The sequence below is a fragment of the Macaca fascicularis genome, chromosome 1, assembly GCF_037993035.2.
Source record: "Macaca fascicularis isolate 582-1 chromosome 1, T2T-MFA8v1.1".
NCBI classification, from domain to species: Eukaryota; Metazoa; Chordata; class Mammalia; order Primates; family Cercopithecidae; genus Macaca; species Macaca fascicularis.
This window is the reverse complement of record NC_088375.1, coordinates 195,046,720-195,070,334: the sequence shown is the minus strand read 5'-3', so window position 1 is coordinate 195,070,334 and position 23,615 is coordinate 195,046,720. Positions and strand designations below refer to the sequence as shown.

Genomic DNA, 23,615 nt, shown 5'->3' with positions numbered 1-23,615 from the left:
GGTTCACGGAGGAAGTCAATCTAAAGGGCCACTGTTGCCTGCTATCAACTGCGGACCTGTCACCCCTAAGACAGTTCCCACCTTATGACTAACTTATACAGGTTTATTTTCACTATCCTGTTCTTTTTTCAAGGAAATCTCATCTGGGAACACTGAAAGAGATAGACAACTAGTTTAAATTCTCTTTTATACATATTAAAAACATCATTTTGAAGAGTTTAGAAGCAAGAATAAGTAAGGTAGAGGTTAGAATTAAGAGAAAAGTTTACTTGGGGAAATAAGTCAGCTTTGTTCTCCAGCTAGAGCCTAAGGCAAAAAATGGGCTTCTGGGCTGGCTCTCCATGGCAGCAGGAGATGGGAGCAAGGACTTGACAGATGGCACTACAGAAGGGCTTATACAAGCTAAGCTCACAAAGGCTCACACATGTTGCTTCTCTAAGGCTATCCCTGAAGGACATTCAACAAATCGAACCACTAAGTTTCCTTTAGAAAAAAACAATCAGACACTCTCTTTCTCTTCCCCTTTCATCATTATAAACCAACGACAATCGAGGCTTCTTCTGCTGGTTGGGCAATCACAGCCATCCCCAGTCTCTGACAACGGAGTTCATTTTGCCAGTTACCAGTTAATAGACCTAATCATCCTATTGGTTGCTTTGGGGAGAAAAATCTACTTCTCTGAGAATCCCATGCAAAACAGTACTCTGAACAGAAGGATCCCAGCCGCTGAGTAAACGACAAGCCCCACTGTGCCTGAAAGCAGCAAACCTTACACCTGTTTCTAAATACCAAGTAAACTCAAGGCTTGGGGAGAAGTCCTGGGCTTTGACTGGATCACTGCAGAAATCTGAAAATCCAACAATGTGTGTGCAATGTAACTCTGTGGCAGAGACAGAGCCAGGCTCTAATGCAGGGATACAGAGCCTTAGGGTGGGGCTGGCCCTGAGGTGGTGGGGAACTAACCTTCTTTATACATGTGTGACAGGCTGACTTTCACACAGTTTCCCTTAACATCTTTTTATCACAGTTGTAGCAACTACCACTATGTCAACAATTACCTCAAAGGTTACTGAAGAGATACCACTTTTAAAAACCACACTGAGGAGGAGTAACTGTACTTCCTGCCCGCTCCCAGCTATGCTTCTGCTTCTTCCAGTCTCCTGGATGAGCTGCCTGGCTTCCCTTACACCCTTACTTCTTGATCCCTCCCCCACTGAATTATAAACATGAAAGGCCAAGAAACTCCTCCAAGGCAGGACCACAAAGTCAAAGGAGCTCTAGAAAGTTACCTGCAGATCTCTTAGTATAAAATATTAATTCCAGCTGAAGATGGAGAGCATTTGATTTTCCTCTGAATCTCAGAATACAGAAACAACTCCCCAGTTGGGGGAAGCCTCCAGTGAATTTGAGCACAGGCTCTTAGAGGAATCTAGCTGTCCCTTTACAAATAAATAGACTCCAGGTTCAATCTGCCAAAGACCTTGAATTTCATGAAGTCAGTGTGAACCCACCCTTATAGATTTCTTCATGCCCCTCCCCATACTCTACCTGCCCACTCGCGATCCCCAATGATGATTCGATCACAGAGGTCACACATGTGATAACTTCTCTTGTTCTCAGCTTCATTGTATGGCATCTTTATTGGAGTGGCTATAGGCTTGCGGCCCTAAAAGAACAAGGGTGGAAGGGAATATTCAATTCAAAGAGATCTGGATATAATTCTCTATTAAGGGAAGTGGGATTTTCCTAAGATTCCTTTTTCTCACCCCAGAGAGCAGATGGGTTGTATCCAGATTTTAGCAACAACCTTTCTGAATGTAAAAGTAGAAAAGCAGTCTCCAGGTACTGAAAAGCAGCCAGCCCTCTGGCTTTATTCTATGGAAAAGAAGGCCTGGTTCTTCAGTATAGCAACAAAGGTGTCAGCTAACAAAAGTGCTCTGAAAAACAGACAATAGACTGTATCATGATTCACAATTACCTGGATGAAACTTTGCACGATTTCAAGAGCAGGTTCAAGAACAGACTCTTCCCACTTTGAGACATCAGATACCTCTAAGCCATAGACAGGGGGGACACTGGGACCAGGTCCTAATGATGACAAAGAAAGGTTGTGAGAGGTCAGCCTCAAACCCAATCTATTCTGCACCCAGGACTCTGAAATCCTCCAGGGAAATACACAGAGCCAAAGGAGTAAACATTCTGACCATGCTATTCATTCTAACTGAAACATGAACCACAATCCAAGAAAGACCTAAAGGTTTAACTGCTCTGCAGCCAATAAGACTAGCTACATAATCTAGATACATGGGTGCAGGATCTTCCAGATCAGCCAGGAAACCAGAATAGAGTTAACAGCTCGAGGGACCATTGTGTGGGCTACAACACAAAGACAGCACATCATAAGAAGAAATAAACTAACAGCTTTAAGTAAGTGCCTATTCTAAGTTCCGTATCATCTTACGATGATGGCGATCTGTGGCAACAGAATTCACAGCTTTCTTTAGGAGCAGATACTAGTCTCAGGTTTGCATATATTCCCTCAGCGGCCTGGGACTCATGAAATGCTTTGACAGCATGGGCTGGGAACAGAATCATATCAGCCAATAAGCCACAGAATCTGCGAACCAGAAAGAAACCTTGGAATTGATGTAGTTGAGCAACTTCTTTTAAAAACCTGATCTAGAGGGTATTCAAGAAACACCCCCTAGTAGATACTTTTGAATGCAGATGAGACTGAAAGTAGCAAAGAGTGCAGCTACAGGTATTTCACCCACCTGAGCCAACCATGTTGCAAGAGTTTAGTCTCTGCAGTTAGCTTCCCTGCCTATGTACATACTAAATTGCCTTCCACAGCTAGGTTAATTCAGTTGCCTAAAGGCAAAGAGCATCACCCATAGGCAAAAACATCAAAGGCCTTGGGATGCCAACGACTGGCAGGTGCTGGCCTTTTGATTGTGCCAACCACAAATAAGATTCTTCATAGACTGGACTGGGCTGCACCTGCCACCACACGGAAAGGTGAGACTAGGAGGGTGCAGGCAGCATCCACAGCACACCTGGCCTTGGCTAAGCTCTGCACCTGTTTCCAGGCCACTCTACATTTTCCTTTCTCCTCTAAGCCCTTTGTTGGGTTTCTGTGCCCTGTCTAAGCACCTTTCAACAAGTTCTCGGCTCCCAGCTGCTATTTCTGGCTTGGGTCCAAGGCCAAGCTGGGGTGGGGAAGTCCCCCTGGCTTCCTGCCAGAACCATATCCCAGCAGACCAGCCCTGGCCAATCACGCACAGCTCCCTGATTTACAGGGCAGCTGTGCCTTTCACTCAGCACCAGGACGATGCCGGCATACACACGAATGAGGAACAGGCATATGACACACTGTGCCATCAACTCCTGCCACAGAGATGGAGGAACTATTGTGGTTTTACTACAGGAAGAAGTTCTAAATTATTACCAAAAAGTCTTCTGTTACAGGCTTATTGTCAGACATGGGGAGAAGAGAAGTTGCATTAGAAATTTGTAGTACAGCACTGAGCTTCAACTTCAGACGACACTAAGACTTCTATCTACCAGGACATGCAGAGAAAACAGGATAAGTAGAAGAAAGCATAACGAGCCTCTTCACACCAGAACTCCACTGGAGAGCTCAGGCAGAGAGTGGGAGCTGGGAGAAAGAATGTTAGCAGTTTAGTGGTAAACAGCAGAGATCAAGGTATATATTTTCAGAGGCACCGAGTGGGGCAGACGCTTCAGCTGGCCCTATCTGTAATTGAGAGCAGAAGTCTACCAGCAAAAGGTAAACACAGGATGATTCAGAAGCATATTTAAAATGTGTCCACAAGATAAAACTGAAGTTTCACTTATGCTTAAATTAATCTCCTTTCGCTCATAACCACATAGTTTTTACCCACAGTCCAATACTAATGCTGTCTTGCTAAAGTTACAGCTAAGGAAGTAAGAGTAGCAGTATAAAGGAGTGTGGACTCTGTGTCAGGCCTGAGTTCAGTTATCTACTGCCGACTAGCTGGGTGATTTTTGGCAAGTTATTTAACTTCACTAGGGCTTCATTTTCTTATCTGTAAAAAGAAAAGAATAACACCTACCTTGAAGACTCAATAATATATGTATGGCACCAAATTTAGTGCCAAAGACACAGTACAGGGCCAAATGAATAAAAATTTCCTTTCTTTTCCTTTAAAAATGCTGTTCAATTAAAGTTTCATTTGAAGCAATCTGAAGCACCATGTGGAGATGCTGGGAGAAATGGTGAAGGTGTCTTTTTATACTACTCATCTGGCCCCCAAAAAACAATGTAATTAGGAAATCTTCCCTACAGAAATCTGACTGCTCTTCAGGTACGAAACTGAAGCTAAAAATCAGCCCTGAACACCAACTCTTCTAAGAAAATGCTGCTGTTGTTCTTAGCTGTTTGCAGCCAGTATCCATCTGTTCAAGGCAGAAGGCAGACTCCTCAATGCAAATAATTTTTTTTTTTTTTTTCTGAGACATCACAAGAAAATATCCCTGGATAATCATTTATGTTATAGAACTTCCCCTAGGTCAGATCCAGAATCTCAGAACAGGCCTGGAATCTAAAATTCATTTTCTGGGTGAGCTGAGGACATCTATATTCTATTGAAAACAGACCCATAGTATAAGGAAAAACATGAGACTTACTGCTCAAAAAACGGTTTTTAACCCATCGGTTTTGCTTCCGGGCATATCTCTTAGTTACTTGTTTCAGAGCCTCGATACCTGAAAGATACAGTAGATTTAACAGCATCTAGGTAAGCACTCCTTACCCTGCAGAGAGGCAGGCCCTCCCAGCCCAGCAGGAGAAAGTCAGTCATGGCAGTACAATGTCAGACTTGGTGGACAAAAATCTCAATTCTGAGCTGAAGGCTACTTGGGACGCTTTGAGCCTTGGCTCTTTCTCAGACCATACCAGCAGAGTACCCTGCCACCCAAAGATGTCCAAGACTAGGTCAGATGGAAGAATTCACACCTTTCTTTAGAAGCTGGTCACTAGTCTCCAGTGTGCATTTTCCCTCAGTGATCAGGTACTCGTGAAATTCCTTGAAGCCAATTGATTGGAAGATACCATGTTGATAGTCCTGGCTGGGAATAGGAGGGCATCAGCAGATGAGCCATTGCTCCTAAAAGCTAGCAGGCGCTTTGGAGATGGACCTAGTTGAACCATTTCATCTGTCAGATAAGGAAATTGAGATCCTGAGCAGTTACTGATTCTCTGAAATTTTCCCCTCCCCTACCCACCAGGTTACTTTCTTAAAAAGTTAACTCCTGGGACTGTCTGAAAGATTAAAAAACTGCATCTGTAATGAAGGCTGATAAACAGGTAGACCCAAAGCTAGTATTAGCATTATGGTCTTTTGACTGTAGGCAAAAGATGGACAGTAGGTCAGAATAACAGCCAAATCCTCACCTATTTTCTGAAACATTCTTCTGATTATAGCGTCTGTGAAAATCTCTTAGTTCCTCCAAGAGCCCAGCAGCAAGCATGTCATCCACCCTCTTATCCAAGCGCTTATCTAGAACTTGAAACAAATCAGCCCATCAATCAGCAAGCAAGTTGTACGTACCTACTATATACTTACATCATGAGTGAACAGGTGGTCACAAAAAAAAGAGAATTTATCCAAATAGAAGAAAGAATTCAGATTCCAAAGATTATTGTAATAATTCATACTTTATTTACTCACATTTAAGACTTTGCAGCTCCAAATAAAAACAGCCAGAATGAAGCACATGCCTCCTCATCATATAGAGAAAGCATACAGGCCGGGCGCAGTGGCTCAAGCCTGTAATCCCAGCACTTTGGGAGGCCGAGACGGGTGGATCACGAGTTCAGGAGATCGAGACCATCCTGGCTAACACGGTGAAACCCCGTCTCTACTAAAATACAAAAAAAATTAGCCAGGCGAGGTGGCGGGCGCCTGTACTCCCAGCTACTCGGGAGGCTGAGGCAGGAGAATGGTGTGAACCCGGGAGGCGGGGCTTGCAGTGAGCTGAGATCCAGCCACTGCACTCCAGCCTGGGCAACAGAGCCAGACTCTGTCTCAAAAAAAAAAAAAAAAAAAGAGAAAGCATACAACTACAGCAATTGTGAAGGACAAATATTTTATTCTCACATGGAATGTATATCCCAATGTGTTTTAGAGGTGGCTGAGGATCCCCTGGTTTACCTTTCTTATTTTTAATTTAATATGTCATTATACTGTAACTCAGTGTTACTTTGTTTAAGAACCCCTAGATAACACCTCGGATAAGAATATGGAACTTTCATCCAAAGACATCCTAGATACATTCTAAACTACTGAGCCAAGCAAAGGAGCAGAGTGAGAGGTCGTAATTGTTCAGATGTGACAAACAGCTTTACTATGAATCAGACACCATTATTTTATGCTGAATTGTAGAGTAGAAGATTTTATTTACAAAATTTCATTATTGAAAAATTCCCTTTTTAAATCAATTTATGGCAGTTAATCTAACAATAGATTGTCACCATTTTAATTATATTCTTCTACATCTCTACCATTGTGATTTATTGGCCTACAGCAACAGTAACCTTCCTAGAAAGTTTGCATTTATTGAGGACCTGTCATGTGTCAGACACATTCTGAGCACTTTACATGTATTAATTCATCTAATCCTTAATGAAGCTATGAGATATGTACTATTACTATTATCTCTATTTTACAGGAGAACTGGGACACAGAAAGGTAAACTAATTTGTCTTACAATTCACATAACTAGAAGCCAGTAGATCAGGAATTTGCTATTAGACAGTCTGCCTCAAGAGCCTGTGCTCTTCAGTGCTACACTCTACTGTTTCTCCACATAATGATGTCATCTTTTCAGGTCTATCATAGGCTACCTTTGCAAACTGGTCTCTGACTCCCCCCAGATAATGTTCATCATCCCTTCTCTGTGACCCTACAGCACCCTGAAAATATATCTAGCCCAGCATTTGTCAAATAAATAATAGACACACAGATAGTATCTATCTCCTTGTCTGTTGTCTCACTAGACTGGGAATTCCTTAAGAAAAGGCACTGCCTCTTCAACTCTGAAAACGAAGTACCACACAGAATACCCAGCACTACACTGAATGCTTACTGAACGTTTGCTGGATGAATAAGTTACTACTATCACAGGGCATAATTATACTTTAGCAACAAAATACCATCAGGCTAGCAAGCTAATTATAAGGCGTACTGCTTCTAGAACATTCTAGCCTCCAGCCAACCTTCCACAAGAGACTTCCTTCTTTTTCTCCTTTGGACCTTCCCTGGATGGCAGTCTCTTTCCCATTCTGTCCATCCCATCCCACTCTACCCATGATGTCTTCTCCTAGTGCCAGGGCTATCCTTTCTCCCTTTCCAAACAGATATCTAGGGGGAATGGCACTGTGCCTAAGTCAACAAATAATGATAATGATAATAAAATTAATAGCTAATACTTGTTTAGGGTTTATTACGAGCCACCCATGGTTCTAAGCATTTTCTATACAGTAACTTATTACTCTAAGTTCCATCACAGATGGACTCTAGGGCATCAAAGGGCTGTTACCTGCCTGGTCAGCATGAAGCCAAAGGATGCAAGGGTTAGAGAACTTCAGAGGACCTCCAAGGGGACCACCACCTTCTTCTGTATGTTGACGATGGAGAAATTCACTATGAGAGATTCCTGTTTCTTCAAAAACTTGCAAGCTCCTAAGTAATTTAAAAGGGGAGGGAGGGGGCACACCCATAAAAACCAATAGAAAATATTCATTCTCAGGTAAAACAAGGAGAAAGGCTGTTTATTATAGAAAGCCTCATTCTTGAAAGCCAGGCATGACAGTGTGCGCGTCTGTAGTCCCAGCTACTCAGGAGGCCAAACTGGGAGGACTGCTTGAGCTCAGGAGTTCAAGACCAACCTAAGCAGCAACAGTCCCTGTCTCTTCAAAAAGGGGGGACGCAGAAAGGCTTAATCTCATTTTCACTGCATTAAGTTCCAAAAGACATGAAGGTCTAGGGTTACTCCAGTCCTACAGCTACTTAGAAAAGGGTACTAAAGAAAACTTTAGGTAAAGTAAAAAATAATTCTATTTTTCTAAAGATACATAAATTATTCTGAAATCAGTTAAATAGGTTCAGAAACAAGAGATTTCTTCTATACAAACAGAATGGTACTCACTCCCTTTCAGATAAACAGTAAAAGAGCTTGTTTGGGACACTTTGTAACAAGCCAACAAGTCTGGTCTCGCTGGCGTGCCTTTCCCACAGTACAAAAGCATGTTGTACGTCCAGCTCATCAGCTTTCTTTTTTAAATATGTCAAATTAATGAAGAATGCTCCTGGCTAATCCAGTGCTCTACTGGCACAAAGATCACTGAGAAAAGAACTCACATACTTATTCTTAAGCCACCATCCACTTCTGTCTGTATCTATTATGTTATGCAGCACTAGGTAATTTAACTCCCCAATCTATACTCTACCACTCTGGGTGATTGCAACTTATCAGCCTGAAAGTGATCTTTCTCTTCCTGACCCAATTCTACTTCCTGAAACCCTAACGCAAGAGTGTAGACCCCTTGTCTTTCAGTATCACTGGTTTCTCAAAGAAGATCTATGAGAAAAAAATGTAGGAATAGATAATATCTCACTTATCTGGAGTTAAAATACAGCCTCAAGCCAAAAGAAAGATTAAAAAAAAAAAAAAAAGTTCTCATTCTCTAAATGAGACTCTAGAGCTCTTGCTTAGAACCTATTGACTCTTACTAAGAAAAAATTCTCAAACTCATTACTCATTTAGAAGCAGCAAAATGAGAAGAGGTGATAAAAAAGAACTGACTAGTAAAAGGAGAGAATAATAAACACCAAGCTCTAGAATCATGTAATAAAACAATATAAAAATGAATGTTTATCATAATGTTCCTAAGTTTTAAAAAAAACTGAATGTTTTCTATTAAAGTGTTTAAAATGTTTGGATACTGAAAAGTATAAACTTCGTTAATCTAAAACATGCATTCTTAATGGGGTTATATTGCCTTTACGGGGGTGAGAAAACTTAGATAATACAATTTGTGCCCCACCCGCTCGCCGTGCAAAGGACAACCCTACCTGAAGAAATCCTTTTCTTGGCTGAGTACTGTGACTCATGACTATAATCCCAGTACTTTGGTAGGCTGAGGCAGGAGGATCGCTTGAGCCTAGGAGTTTGGGACCAGCCTGGGCAACAAAGCAAAACATCTCTACTAAAAATTAAAAATTTTAAAAACTAGCCAGGTATGGCAGTGCACACCTGTAGTCCCAGCTACTCAGGAGGCCAAGGCAGGAGGACACCTAAGCCCAGGAGGTCAAGGCTGCAGTGAACCATGATCGTGCCACTGTACTCCAGCCTGGGCAACAAAGTTAGACTCTATCTCTTAAAAAAAAAAAAAAAAGTAATAATAATAATGAATGTTTTAAATCCTATATTCTAACATTGAGTTTCATTGAGGGGGGTAAAATCAGGATGAAAAATATCAAATTCATTTCAGTGGAGTACTTCACAACCCCTATGAATATGAGATGTTACTTTAATATTTAATCTGCACAACCATCAATAGAGTAGGTCCTTCATTAGATGTTCTACTATGCCAGAAGTGGTATCACTCCTAATTCTGCAGAAAAATAAACCTAACATGAGGCTGCAATTTCAAAACAACCTAAAAAAACATGACCTTGTGAGTTCATTCACTACTTTTCTTCCCTACCAGATAGTTTCCATGTGCAAAGGTGAGCTGATCTGTGAGACAGTTTATAAAATCCACCTCCCACTGGGAAAGCTGCTGGGGCAGAACACGGCATTGCATAATCAATTATGAAATCCAAATCACAATGTAAACAAACTGCATGCCAGAAAAAATGTATATGAAAACTGTTATACAAGCAAAGATCAAATAGAAAATGAAGCAACATTATATAGGCCCTAGGGGAAAATGATATTGTACTATGCATTTAAAACGTAACAAAGTAGGGTGCAATTATTTATTGAGGGAGCTGAACTGAAGCAATAACTCAGGGCCTCCCAACCTGCTGAGTTAGAACAACACATCCATCTCCACTAACTGCTATTACCAAATCTCTCTCATCACCTGGGCAAACCGAAGAACTGACTGTTCCCTAGTTGTAAAGGAATTTGGGGTCAGCAGGCCAGGCTTTCTTACCTGGCCACTTTGCGTTTGTCATGTGGATGCAGCTTGGCGGCCATTTCTGGGTCCACCTGGCTTAGGCGTTTGTGAAGTACAAGACCATCCTCCTTTTCAAGCTCCACTTTTCGGTCAATCACTTTCTCAGTGCCCATCTGCTGGGGCTAATAAATGATGGTTTAGAAGCAAATTTAATTCAACCAACACTGAGACAGTGTACGTGCCAGGCACTTTGCTAAGTGTCAGGAATACAGAATAATCAGAAGATCTTGCCATACAGTGAGAGACAGATCATAAACAGAAAATTCCAATATGCTGTGGTAAGTGCTGTGAGGCCACAGCAAACAAAAAAGAAGACTTACAACATAGGGAAACACTTGGCTATTTGCTTCCTTGTCAGAAGTTCAAACAGGTACCAGGGCTAATATATGTATTTTAACATATCCAGGAGTCTAGTCTTCTCAGCAAGGGTAAACAAGGAGACCAGGATTGCCAGCAAATTACAGTTTACATAGTCTTACCCTACATAGTAGCACGTATGTAAATAAGGTCAGTGTTGGACATCTCCCTGATATACATACTGTGCTGCCAGCCAGGAAATACTGAATCAGGCTAATGTACTGGGTTTTTTTAAATATAATTTTTATAAAGAATTATACATATTTTATCTTGAATCACATCTCTCTCTCTCTTTATTTATTATTATTATTTTTTTTTGAGACAGGGTCTCGCCCTGTTGCTCAGGCTGGAGTACAGTGGCACGATCTCAGCTCACTGCAACCTCCACCTCCTGGTTCAAGTGATCCTCCCACCTCAGCCTCCCTAGTAGCTGGGATTACAGGTGTGTGCCACCACGCCTGGCTAATTTTTGTATTTTTAGTAGAGACGGGGTTTCACCATGTTGGCCAGGCTGCTCTCAAACTCCTGACCTCAGGTGAGCTGCCCACCTTGGCCTCCCAAAGTGCTGGGATTACAGGAGTAAGCCACCACGCCCGGCCTAATGCACTGTTAATTTATATGGAGATGCTAATTAATCCACACAGCAACATTTTTCCCACACACAGCCCCTTCCCATAGACCAGCCTGGAGGAACTCACTTCACATATGGAGGTGGCATTTGCTTGAGAATATTAAGTAGGAAAATTATAGTTGCTGAGTATAAGAAATAGGCAAGAGTCAACCTTTCTCCCACTAAAATTAGCCAGCAAGAAAGAGCAACCCACTTCCTCAGTGAGTTACAAGTGAACTAAACTTACCTTGGTATTGACAAGAACTTTCCAGAGCAGAGATTCAATGTAATAATTGGTTCCTCCCACGACAATAGGAATTTTGTCTCGAGCAAATATATCTTCAATGTGAACATTAAGAAAGATACCACGATATTAAATATCAAGGGAATCCTGACTCACTTGGGAAGGACACTATTAGCAAGAAACCACATTCATTTATCTGCAGAGCAGAGGAGAAAGGGGGGGAACCAAAATGCATTCATACCAGCCCTCAATGTTTCCAACAAATTTCCAGAATCATGTCCAATCAGTTCTGGAGGGACTTGCAGAAACCAGAAATAAATGCATAGTGGTAATTCCTTCCAGTTCTAGAACTTTCTAGGTCTTGCTGCTAAAAGTCAAAGTTTTATTAGTATTCCAAATCAGTTCAACAAGCACAAGCCCGAGGACTCTCAAAGAACCAAGTGTCAGCTGCTCAGGAGGCCATCAAGGTGGCATCCATTGCATGACTTTGCCTTCTAAGGCAAAACACAAGCTGGTTTCTCTAAGATTCTTAGACTCAGTCAGTCTCTACCATCAGGAGAGACTATCACATTTTTGCCACTTGAGGCTTCACCAAATTAAGTGAGATGCACAGGTTCTGAAGATAAATAGACTTCAATTTCCAGGTTCAGTTGTTGGGCAAGTTACTCAGCCTGTCTGAGCTTCAGTTTTCTCATCTGTAAAAATCCCCATAAGAATTAAATGTGACAATGCACAGAAATCCCCTACCACAATGCCTAAAAAATAATAAGCACTCAATTTACTTTAGCCACTATTGTTTTTATATCTCTGCTACTTTACATTTTTCTCTTTAGAATCTCCATTGAACAGATAATTATCTGCTTTAAGAAGGCCTTCGCTCCTGAGAATAATTTTTGTTTTTTTGAGACAGGGTCTCACTCCGTCACCAAGGCTGGAGTGCAGTGGCGCGAAAACAGTTCACTGCAGCCTCGACCTCCCAGGGCTCGAGTTATCTCCCACCTCAGCTCCCGCCGCCAAGTAGCTGGGACTGTAAGCATGCACCACCACATCTAGCTAATTTTTGTATTTTTTGTAGAGGTTAAGGTTTCACCATGTTGCTTGCCCAGGCTGATCTTCAACTCCTGAGTTCAAGCAATCCACCCACTGCAGCCCCCCAAAGTGCTGAGGTTACAGGCGTGCGCCATTGTGCCTGGCTGAAAATAATTTTTTTAAAAAGACTTTCAATATCCAGGAAATAATCATTTACACACTTCTTCTCCTTGTTGGCCAACTTGCCAGCATAGAAACAGACCACCTCATTTCTACTAGAATCTCACTAACCCTTAAGCAGTTAAGGTGGAGTGGGAAGAAAGATGTTATCAATCAAGGATCATAAAGAGAAAACATCACTTGTTTTAAAAAGAGAAAACAAATTCTCTATTTGCCCCTTTAAATTAAGTATAGGGAGCAAAGTGGAAATTGTATACAAGTTAAATATCCCTTATCCAAAATACTTGGGATCAAGGAAATGTTTCAGATTTTGAATTATTTGCATTATACTTACTGGTTGAGCATCCCAAATCTGAAAATCTGAAAACTGAAATGCTCCAATGAGCATCTCCTTTGAGCATCATCTCAGCACTCCAAAAATTTCGGATTTTGGAGTCTTTTGGATTTTAGATTTTCAGATGTTCAACCTGTAGTATGATTAACAAAGGGAAAGTGAGCAATGAAAAGGGGAAGGGAAAAATGTCAAGATTCCAGAAGAGGAGAGAGTGGAAAGAGGAAAGAAGATGGGATAGGACATACTTCACGGGAAAAGGTTTAACTTATTTGTGCAAGCCATGAAATGACTGTGATATTGAACAATCACCCTTCTACCCTTTGGGCCTCAGTAGTTAGTACCTTCACCTGTTGAATCAAGACGGCTGATTGGGGCCAGGCGTGGTGGCTCACACTTGTAATTCCAGCACTTCGGGAGGCCAAGGCGGAAGGACCACTTGAGCCCAGGGGTTCAAGACCAGCCTGGCAACATAGCGAAATCCATCTCTACAAAAAATAAAATAGCCTGGTGCGGTGGCTCACGTCTATAATCCCAGCACTTTGGGAGGCCGAGGCAGGTGGATCACGAGGTCAGGAGTTCGAGACTAGCCTGGTGAAACCCTGTCTCTACTAAAGATACAAAAACTTAGCCGGGTATGGTGGCGCATGCCTGTAGTCCCAGCTACTCGGTAGGCTGAGGCAGAGGAATCACTTAAACCTGGGAGGTGGAGATTGCAGTGATCCAAGATTGCGCCATTACACTCCAGCCTAGGTGACAGGGCAAGACTCTGTCTCAAAAAATAATGATAATAAAATAAAAATAATTAGCTGGGTGTGGTGGTAAGCACCTGTAGCCCCAGATACTTGGGAGGCTGAGGTGGGAGGATCACCTGAGCCCAGGAGGTCAAGGCAGCAACGAGCCATGACAGTGCCACTGCACTCTAACCTAGGCAACAGAGTGAGACTGTCTCTAGGAGAAAAAAAAAAAAATTTACACACTTCCATTTGAATCTATATCTGGGTTTTCTATTCTGTGCCACAAATATACTAGTACTAAATAAGTTCCATGCTATTATAATTATTATGACTTTTCAATCTTTTAATATATAGCAATCCAGATACTAAAGGCAGTCTGCATGTTAAGACATAAGGGCAATCCCCCTTACATTATTCTTTTTGCAAAAATTTCTTGGTTTTACCCAGAACTATATTTTCCAGTCCTCTCCCATCTAACAATCCCTTTGAAATTCTAACTATAACTCCATTATATTTATAGATTAACTTCGTATCTCCATTTAAAAGATAGAAAACCGAAGCTCAGTGGGGTTAAGGAAATGCTTTACCCAGTAAAATTCACATGGTAAAAAAGTCAGTTCTAGGACTGTAACACAAATTTTCTGATTCTTAAATCAGTGTTCTTATCACTAAAACAGTGCTTCTCAAATTTTAATGTGCATATGAATTACTGGGGACTCCTATTACAATGCAGATTCTGATTCAGTAGGTCTGGAGTGGGGCCCAAGAATCAGCATTTCTAACAAGTTCCCAGAGGATGATGATGCCACAGTCTAAGGACAAGAATTTGAGTGACAAAGACACTGTATCTTTCAGTCCATAGTCTGATGGGGATGGCATCTATCAGTAGTTAGGCCTTGGGTGCCCCTTCTGAGAAGAAATTGCCACTAGAAGGAAAACTTCTCTCTTGGCTTGGGCTGCTTTCACCCACCAAACCCAGCTGCTGCCTTTCCTAAGGATATCAGAGCAGTTGCTCTATTTCTGAAGTCCACCACGGTGTAATTGGTCACAAGAGGATCCACAAAGCTGATCATGTGGTGCCGGCAGATTCTCTGCTCTTGGGCAGAAACCTTGTTGGTGATGATGTCTAGGCCTTCATAAACCTAGGGGAAAGAAAATTTACATGAGAAAGTCAACCACATCCATACAAAATGCATACTTATGAACAGAAATATTAATCTGTTTCTCCCTCCTGCCAAACACTTCACTGACCCAAAGCACCAGACGTATTCTAACAGAGGGCACAGTCAGATCCAAGAAACCCAAAAGAAAGAAAGAAGAAAACAGAGCATTGGTTTTCTTATCAAATAGTAGCTATTAGCTCAGATTTAAAGGTAAGAAGGATATGTAAATACATGCCCAGAATTAGTAAAAACGAATGCCGCATGGCCAGAACGTTAAAGCCCTGCAAATTGGGCAGGGTGTTTTATTTATTTTGCTTATCACAAGACTCCAGAAAGGTAACATTTTGCATTCATTGCTCATAGTTCTACTTCAAAATGCTTAGGTATTTCTTGGATTTAAATGGCTCGAAAAGGTCTTCAGAATTTGTATAAGATTGGTTCCCTTTGTGGAGAAGGAGTCTACAAAAATACACAGAAAACATACATATACACACTTTGAAGTCAGAACCCCTAATACTGCTGTACTCTAGTGGAAACATTGTGATCTATCAAAATTACTGCTTCAGGGGTCAGCAAGGACAATCTCAATACTCAAAGGCAATATCCTGTCTGTGGGCTCTTGATCTGCCAATTCGACTAAAAAGTTCAAGTGTACTTTTTCTAAATGCAAGGTCTCCAAGAACAGATCTGAAAACACTAGTTTGAAAATAGGGATGAATACTTTGAGATTAAATGTTCTCTGTAATCACTGATTCTACAGGGAGCACTGAATGAACAAATAATAAGTTCTGTAGAGCCCACAAAGATGTTAAAAGCATTTTTATCTCACGTTTCCCTTTACTTACATGGGTGTCAAATAAGTACGGTACAGTGTAATGGTTAGGAGGAAAGACCCTGGCGCCAGGCTGCCTCAGCTCATGTCCTAGCTCTGCCACTTACTAGTTATTTGTAGTTGGAGAAGTCAGTTACTAACCTCTCTGGGCCTTAATCCCTCATCAATAAAATGAAAATAATAATATCTATCTCATAGGGTTGTTGTGGGGATTAAATGAGTTACTACTAAAAAGCACTTGGTTTTTGCCTGGCACATTGTAAGGGCCACGTGAGGGTCACTACTACCTAATCGCTGTCATTATCACTACTACTATCACTATAACTAAAAGAGAAAGGGAAATAATTTTAGTGTTACTGTTTAATACTCAGAAGCCTCTATGCTCTTAGCGACTGAGGTCATTTACCAAGCAAGGATATAAGCTATCTTCAATGAAATAAAATCAGTAAATAGTAAAACAGCATATAAATAAAAAATAACGTAAATTAGAGCCATAAGGAGTATCAATTCTGCCTTTTAAACTCATTTAATTTGTGCCTGACAGCAGACTCACATTCTCATACCTGAAAATTAATGGAATCATAAATCATAGAGTATTCTTTTCTGTGTATCTTGAACAAGACTTCCTTCTAATGTTATACAAGGTCATATGGTTATTATACACTGCTGTCTTCTGTGCAAATTAAGAAAAGCAAAGGGGAGGCCGGATGCAGTGGCTCATGCCTGTAATCCCAGCACTCTGAAAGGCCAAGGCAGGCAGATCACGATGTCAGGAGTTTGAGACCAGCCTGACCAACATGGTGAAACCCCATCTCTACTAAAAACACACAAAAAATTAGCTGGGTGTGGTGGCGTGTGCCTATAATCTCAGCTATACTCAGGAGGCTGAGGCAGGAGAATCGCTTGAACCCAGAAGGCAGAGTTTGCAGTGAGCCAAGATTACGCCATTCTAGCCTGGGCAACAGAGCGAGACTCGACTCCATCTCAAACAAAAACAAAAACAAAAAAACAATGAAAGAGGCCAGGTGTAGAGGCTCACACCTGTAATCCCAGCACTTTGGGAGGCTGAGGCAGGCAGATCACTTGAGTTCATGAGTTCAAGACCAGCCTGGGCAACATGGCGAAACTGCGTCTCTCCAAAAAATGCAAAAATTAGCCGGGTGTGGTGGCACACACTTGTAGTTCCACTACTGGGGAGGCTGAGGTGGGAGGATCCTTGTGCCTGGAAGGCAGAGGTTGCAGTGAGCTGAGATCATACCATTGCACTACTTTGTCTCAAAAAAAAAGAAAAGAAAACTAAAGGGAGGAAAGAGTTAATAATAACTGTTTATTCCTCTCTGTCTCCCTCTTTTCCCACAGCCCTTGGTTGACTCTGCTGTAGCTTAGAATTCCAAATGATCACATTTTAAAGAGCTCACACAGCAACAACTTGATTTTGCTAGTAGAGGATTTCTAACCCCTGTTAAGTATGTTACGGTAAAAAGGATTCTAAATTTTTACACTGAGATTAATGTTAATTAATGTTAATCAGTGTCAAATCCATAGCTGCAAATGTACAATTACCCACACTTCCAACAAGGTCAAAATATAAATATCTCTACCAGCACCTTCTATCACAAACCCTAGAAGGCTAGATAAAATTTCTTCCTGTAATCTGCCTTTAGGTGTATCTTCTAGAGGCCCTTAAAATGGTGAGTTTAAACAAATGGACACACAAATATAATTCAAACAGAAGGTAACCCAGAGCTAGCTCACCTTATTTACTAAAGGAAGTGGCCTATTTTACTGCTTATGATAGATAATACAAATGCCACCAAATATGAGGAAGAAGAAAAGAGTATTAATGGTTTAAAGAAAGCAGAGCTCTTACTCACAGAGTTAACAAAAACTATAACTCACAAAAGTACTAAATCTTGCTTACTAATATAAATTGTCATCTTTGGGTGATCTGTTAACTCTTTGCCTCTTACACATTCAGATGAAAAGAAATGGGACATAAAGATGTGGGTGATAAAGACTAGACATCTGATTTACATTTAATATGGTTTTATGGGTATGTTTTATAGTCATTAACTAAATGCAAAACTGAAAACTTCTGAACACCAAACACAGCACTCAGAGGAAATGCTCACTGGAGTATTTTGGATTTTAGATTTTCAGATTTGGGATGTTTAATTGGTAAATATAATGCAAATATTCCAAAATCAGAAAAAACTAGGAAATCAAAACACTTCTGGTCCCAAGCATTTTGCATAATGGATACTCAACCTGTATAATAGTATATTAAAGTACAATAAATTAAAGTATATGACTGTGACCTGCATTGCAACAATAGGGAAAGGAGAGACAAGACTATAAGTGAAACACGATTGGCCAAGTGCTCATAATTATCGACTCTAGGTGATGGATATATGGATATATATAGTTCATATATAATGGATATATGTAGTTCATTTCATTATTTGCCCTACTTTCTTTATATGTTGGGAAATTTCCATTACAAAAAGTTTATTTAGAAAAAGACAGCCAGTTGTGGTGGCTCACGTCTGTAATTCCAGCACTTTGGGAGGCCGAGGCAGGCAGATCATGAGATCAGGAGTTCGAGACCAGCCTGACCAACATGGTGAAACCCCGTCTTTACTAAAAATAAAAAAATTAGCCAGGAGTGGTGGTGTGCACCTGTAATCCCAGCTACTCAGGAGGCTGAGGCAGGAGAATCGCTTGAACCCAGAGGGCAGAGGTTGCAGTGAGCGGAGATGGTGCCACTGCACTCCAGCCTGGGTAACAGAACGAGAGTCTGTCTCAAAAAAAAAAAAGACATGGATGTACTTTGCACTCATTATAATGGCTATTAGAAAAAGAAAAAAAGAAACAGAAAATAGCAAATGTTAGCAAGGATGTAGAGAAACTGGAACCCTTGTGCATTGCTGAGGGGAATGTAAAATGGTGCAGCTATTATGGAAAACAATATGGCAGTTTCGGGAAGGGCAAGGTGGCTCATGCCTGTAATCCCAACATTTTGGAAGGCTGAGGCAGACCCAGGAGTTCAAGATCAACCTAGGCAACATAACGAGACCCCATCTCTAGAACTTAAAAACAACAACAAAAACTGGAAGAAAAACAGTATGGCAGTTCCTCAAAAAAATAAAACAGAATTAACGGCCGGGCGCGGTGGCTCAAGCCTGTAATCCCAGCACTTTGGGAGGCCGAGACGGGTGGATCACGAGGTCAGGAGATCGAGACCATCCTGGCTAACACGGTGAAACCCCGTCTCTACTAAAAAAATACAAAAAAATAGCCGGGCAAGGTGGTGGGCGCCTGTAGTCCCAGCTACTCGGGAGGCTGAGGCAGGAGAATGGCGTGAACCCGGGAGGCGGAGCTTGCAGTGAGCTGAGATCCGGCCACTGCACTCCAGCCTGGGCGACAGAGCGAGACTCCGTCTCAAAAAAAAAAAAAAAAAAAATACAGAATTAACATACAACCTAGCAATTCCACTTCAGGTATATACCCAAAAGAATTGAAGGCAGGGGGTTGAACAGATATTTACACATCCATGTTCACAGCAGCATTATCCACAATAGCCAAAAGGTGAAGTAATCCAAGTATCCATCCACAAATAAATGGACAAACAAAATACAGTCTATGCATACAATGAGTATTATTCAGCCTTAAGAAAGGTAGGAAACTGGCCGGGCGCAGTGGGTCATGCCTGTAATCCCAGACCTTTGGGAGGCTGAGGTGGATGGATCACCTGAGGTCAGGAGTTCAAGACCAGCCTGACCAATATGGTGAAACCCTATCTCTACTAATAATATAAAAATTAGCCAGGCATGGTAGCAGGCACATGTAATCCCAGCTACTCAGGAGGCTAAGACAGAAGAATTGCTTGAACCTAGGAGTCAGATGTTGCAGTGAGCCGAGATCGCACCATTGCACTCCAGCCTGGGCAAGAGAGCAAGGCTCTGTCTCAAAAAAAAAAAGAAAAAAAAAGAAAAAAAGAAAGGCAGGAAATTATGACACATCCTACAACATAGATAACTTTGAACATACTCTGCTAAGTGAAATAAGCCAATCACAAAAGGACAAACACCGTATGATCTCACGTATATGACGTACCTAGAGTAGCCAAATTCATAGAGACATAAAGTAGAATATTAGTTACCAGGAGCTGGGGAGAGGGGAGAATAGGGATTTATTGTTTAACTAGTACAGAGTTTCATTTTAAGAAGATAAAAACCTATTGGAGATGGAAGGTGGTAATGGCTGCAGAACAATGTGATTGTACTTAATGCCACTGAAACACTGAAATGGCTAAAATGGCCACCGAAATGGTTAATGGTCAATGTTATATCACAATTAAAAAAAGTCTTGGATGATAGCTTTTAGGCATAATAAGAAACTAGTGAATAGCATCAATGAAATAAAATTTTCAAAATTATTGAGAGCTGGTAATGTTCTATTTCTTGTAATGCTCTTTTTCTTGAACTGAAATTCAGTTGAGTTGTGGTTACACAGGTATTTTAACTTTTTGATAATGTATTGAGCTGTATAGTTATGAATTAGGTGTTTTTATGGGTATCCTTTATTTATCAAAAAAAAAATCATACTGAACAGTTAAGAAGCAAAAACACAACATTTTTCACAGTTGTACCAAGCATAAATATCTAAACAAACTTAGAAATCAATCAGTTTTGTAAATACCACATTTGGTCCAGAGGTTTAAGTTACATCCATGCTCTCTAAATGCCACAATCAGGCTTATGATTTTATTACCAGCCTAGAAAACATTCACATGTGAGATTTGTAGCTGAATGCCTTACATTTTCCCTATTTTTCAGCTTCAATTACAGTTTCAGCATCACTCTACCTACAATCAGCCTGAATGCTGGGAAGAGCCAGAAGGATCTGTGTTATCTTTCAAAGACAGCAAGTCACTCTGCTCCATTTCCCCTTCTCCCTTCCAAAGGACACTTGTGATCTGAGTACAAAGAAATGATTTGGAATAAAATGCTTTTCTCTGCACAAACCATATTTTGACAATACTAAGGAACTACTGGCTTCTTTGTAAGTCCTGATGACTGAAATATTCTGAAAAATTCCAGGTTTAATCCACTTCATCAATTATCTAACATAATTGACTTATCTCTACAAACATTTACTAAGCGTCTACTATGTGTTAGGTATACTGCAACATGTTAGTTACGATAAGAAGATTAAGAAAGTCCCATGGCCGGGCATGGTGGCTCACACCTATAATCCCAGCACTTTAAAAGTCTGAGTAGGAGGATCACTAGAGACCAGGAGTTCAAGACCAGCCTGGTCAACATAGTGAGACTCCATCTCCACCAAAAATTTAAAAATTAGTCGGGTGTGGTGGCACGTGCCTCCCAGCTACTTGGGAGGCTGAGGCAGGAGGACTGCTTGGGCCCAGGAGTTCAAGGCCGTAGTGAGCTAAAAAGGTGCCCCTGCACTCCAGCCTGGGCAACAGAGCAAGGCCCTGTCTCTTAAAAAAGAGTCCTAGTCCTCAGAGAGTCCAAGTTAGACACAAACAGCTATAATAAAAGAAGACACATGATATAAAAGCCCATAATCACTAAACATTTAATGTTCTAGGCATTAAACTGGGCATTATAGAAAAATATACCACTTTGTTTCACCTCTATTGATGGTTTATTTCCAGACTGAAAAAAAAATTTGGAAAAATGGTGCAAGGCTGAAATAACCTTAACTCTCCAGATCAACAGAGCTGAAGCGCCTGGAAGAACTAATGAAGGCAAAAGAAATCTACAACAGAGAAAAAAAAAGATATGAAAGGCCGGGCGCGGTGGCTCAAGCCTGTAATCCCAGCACTTTGGGAGGCTGAGAAGGGCGGATCACAAGGTCAGGAGATCGAGACCATCCTGGCTAACACGGTGAAACCCCGTCTCTACTAAAAAATGCAAAAAACTAGCCAGGCGAGGTGGCGGGCCCCTGTAGTCCCAGCTACTCGGGAGGCTGAGGCAGGAGAATGGCGTAAATCCGGGAGGCGGAGCTTGCAGTGAGCTGAGATCCGGCCACTGCACTCCAGCCCGGGCGACAGAGCGAGACTCCGTCTCAAAAAAAAAAAAAAAAAAAAAGATATGAAAAAAAATAAACCCATAAACAACAACAAAAGATATGGAAAAATCAAAAAACAAAAAAAGAAATCCACAACAGAGACCTAGAAGAAGAAAACCAGCAGAATCCAGAGCCATGGTTCTCAACTCAAGTGATTTTGTTCACTGGGAGACATCTGGCAATGTCCAGAAATTTTTTCTTTTTTTTTTTTTTTTGAGACAGAGTCTTGCTCTGTTGCCCAGGCTAAGGTGCAGTGGTGTGATCTCAGCTCACGGCAACCTCCACCTCCCAGGTTCCAGCAATTCTCCTGCCTCAGCCTCCCGAGTAGCTGGGATTACAGGTGTCTGCCACCGTGCCTGGCTAATGCTTGTGTTTTTAGTAGAGACGGAGTTTTGCTATGTTGGCCAGGCTGGTCTCAAACTCCTGACCTCAGGTGATCCACCAGCCTCGGTCTCCCAGAGTGCTGGGATTACAGGTATGAGTCACTGCACCCAGTGAGAAACATTTTTGATTGTCACAACTACAGGGCTGGGGGGTGCTACTAGCATTTAGAGGGTAGAGGCCAAAGATGCTGCTACACATCCAATGATGCACTCTGGTCTAGCCATCAGCCCCAAACACAAAGAATTATCCGGCCCCAGGCCGGGCACGGTGGCTCACGCTTGTAATCCCAGCACTTTGGGAGGCCGAGGCGGGCGGATCACAAGGTCAGGAGATTGAGACCATCCTGGCTAACACGGTGAAACCCTGTCTCAACTAAAAATACAAAAAATTAGCCAGGCGTAGTGGCAGGCACCTGTAGTCCCAGCTACTCGAGAGGCTGAGGCAGGAGAATGGCATGAACTCAGAAAGCGGAGCTTGCAGTGAGCCAAGATCGCACCACTGCACTTCAGCCTGAGCGACAGAGCGAGACTCCGTCTCAAAAAAAACCCAAAAAAACAAAAAAAAAATTTATCTGGCCCCAAAATGTCAACAGTCCTGAAATTGAGAAACCCTGATCTAAAGAAATATCACCTTGCAGGTACTCCCCTGAGTTTTTTAAGTGTACAGCCAAAGATCCCATCCTTTTAAGCCTCCATCCCTTTGGGCTGCCTTGCTATAGGGTGGTCCTGAGTGTGCTAATCAGCAGCAATGTCCGTGGCAGTGGGCAAATCCCAGAGCTCTGAGTGCTGGCTGTGATGTCCCCACATAGCTGTCTATAAGCAAAAGGAAAAGCTGCCCCCACCCCTTGTTGGTTCCTTCCCTATAAGTTATCTTCCACCTTTTCACTTATGTCCTTCCCATTTCAAATTAGATCCTAAAGTCCTTCAATCACTTTCCTGCCTCAGTGGATTACACCTGCCTTGAAAACCACAACCTTGGATTATGGCTCAGTATAATCATCCACTGCTTGCTGCCCTCCACTGCCCTATGGATATCTCACTGAGATAATTAATGAACCCTAACTGCCAAATATAACACTTTTCTACAAAGCTCTCAAAACAAGTAATGGAAAAAGCAACAATCTGATACTACTGAGCTCTCTCTCCTTCATAAATCACTCCACTTTGGGGCTTCAAGAGCACCATTCTTTCCAGGTTTTTCTTCCTATCCCACTAGACCTTCCTCCATCTACTTTACTGAGGCCAGCCACTGATCTATCTGGAGAAAAGAGAGATCAGCCTGTTACTGTGTCTATATAGAAAGAAGTAGACATAAGACACTCCATTTTGTTCTGTATTTGAGATGCTGTTAATCTGTGACCCTACCCCCAACCTTGTCCTTGCAAGAGACATGTGCTGTGGTGACTCAAGGTTTAATGGATT

At 41.7% G+C, this 23,615-nt stretch overlaps 1 protein-coding gene across 14 annotated transcripts in view; it reads right to left on the bottom strand.

Moving 5' to 3' along the window:
* The window catches only part of TRIT1 (tRNA isopentenyltransferase 1), a 52,596-nt gene that overhangs the window by 4,165 nt on the left and 24,816 nt on the right, over positions 1 to 23,615 (bottom strand). For 2 of the 14 annotated variants that reach the window (XR_010579538.2, XM_045373827.2), the window contains exons 2-10: positions 14,721 to 14,861; positions 11,446 to 11,544; positions 10,208 to 10,353; positions 7,585 to 7,727; positions 5,438 to 5,549; positions 5,000 to 5,112; positions 4,672 to 4,749; positions 1,979 to 2,088; positions 1,549 to 1,666 (exon numbers count right to left, since the gene is read on the bottom strand). Coding sequence is in view for 1 of the 14 variants with exons in the window: in XM_045373827.2 (XP_045229762.1) it covers positions 1,549 to 1,666; positions 1,979 to 2,088; positions 4,672 to 4,749; positions 5,000 to 5,112; positions 5,438 to 5,549; positions 7,585 to 7,727; positions 10,208 to 10,353; positions 11,446 to 11,544; positions 14,721 to 14,861 (1,060 nt within the window). In the remaining 13 variants the exon portion in view is untranslated. Of the gene's footprint in view, positions 1 to 1,548; positions 1,667 to 1,766; positions 1,938 to 1,978; positions 2,089 to 4,596; positions 4,750 to 4,999; positions 5,200 to 5,437; positions 5,550 to 7,584; positions 7,728 to 10,207; positions 10,354 to 11,445; positions 11,545 to 14,720; positions 14,862 to 23,615 lie in introns of those variants that run through there. The other 12 variants (XR_012422050.1, XR_001491385.4, XR_012422058.1 and 9 more) reach the window with 11 other exon arrangements.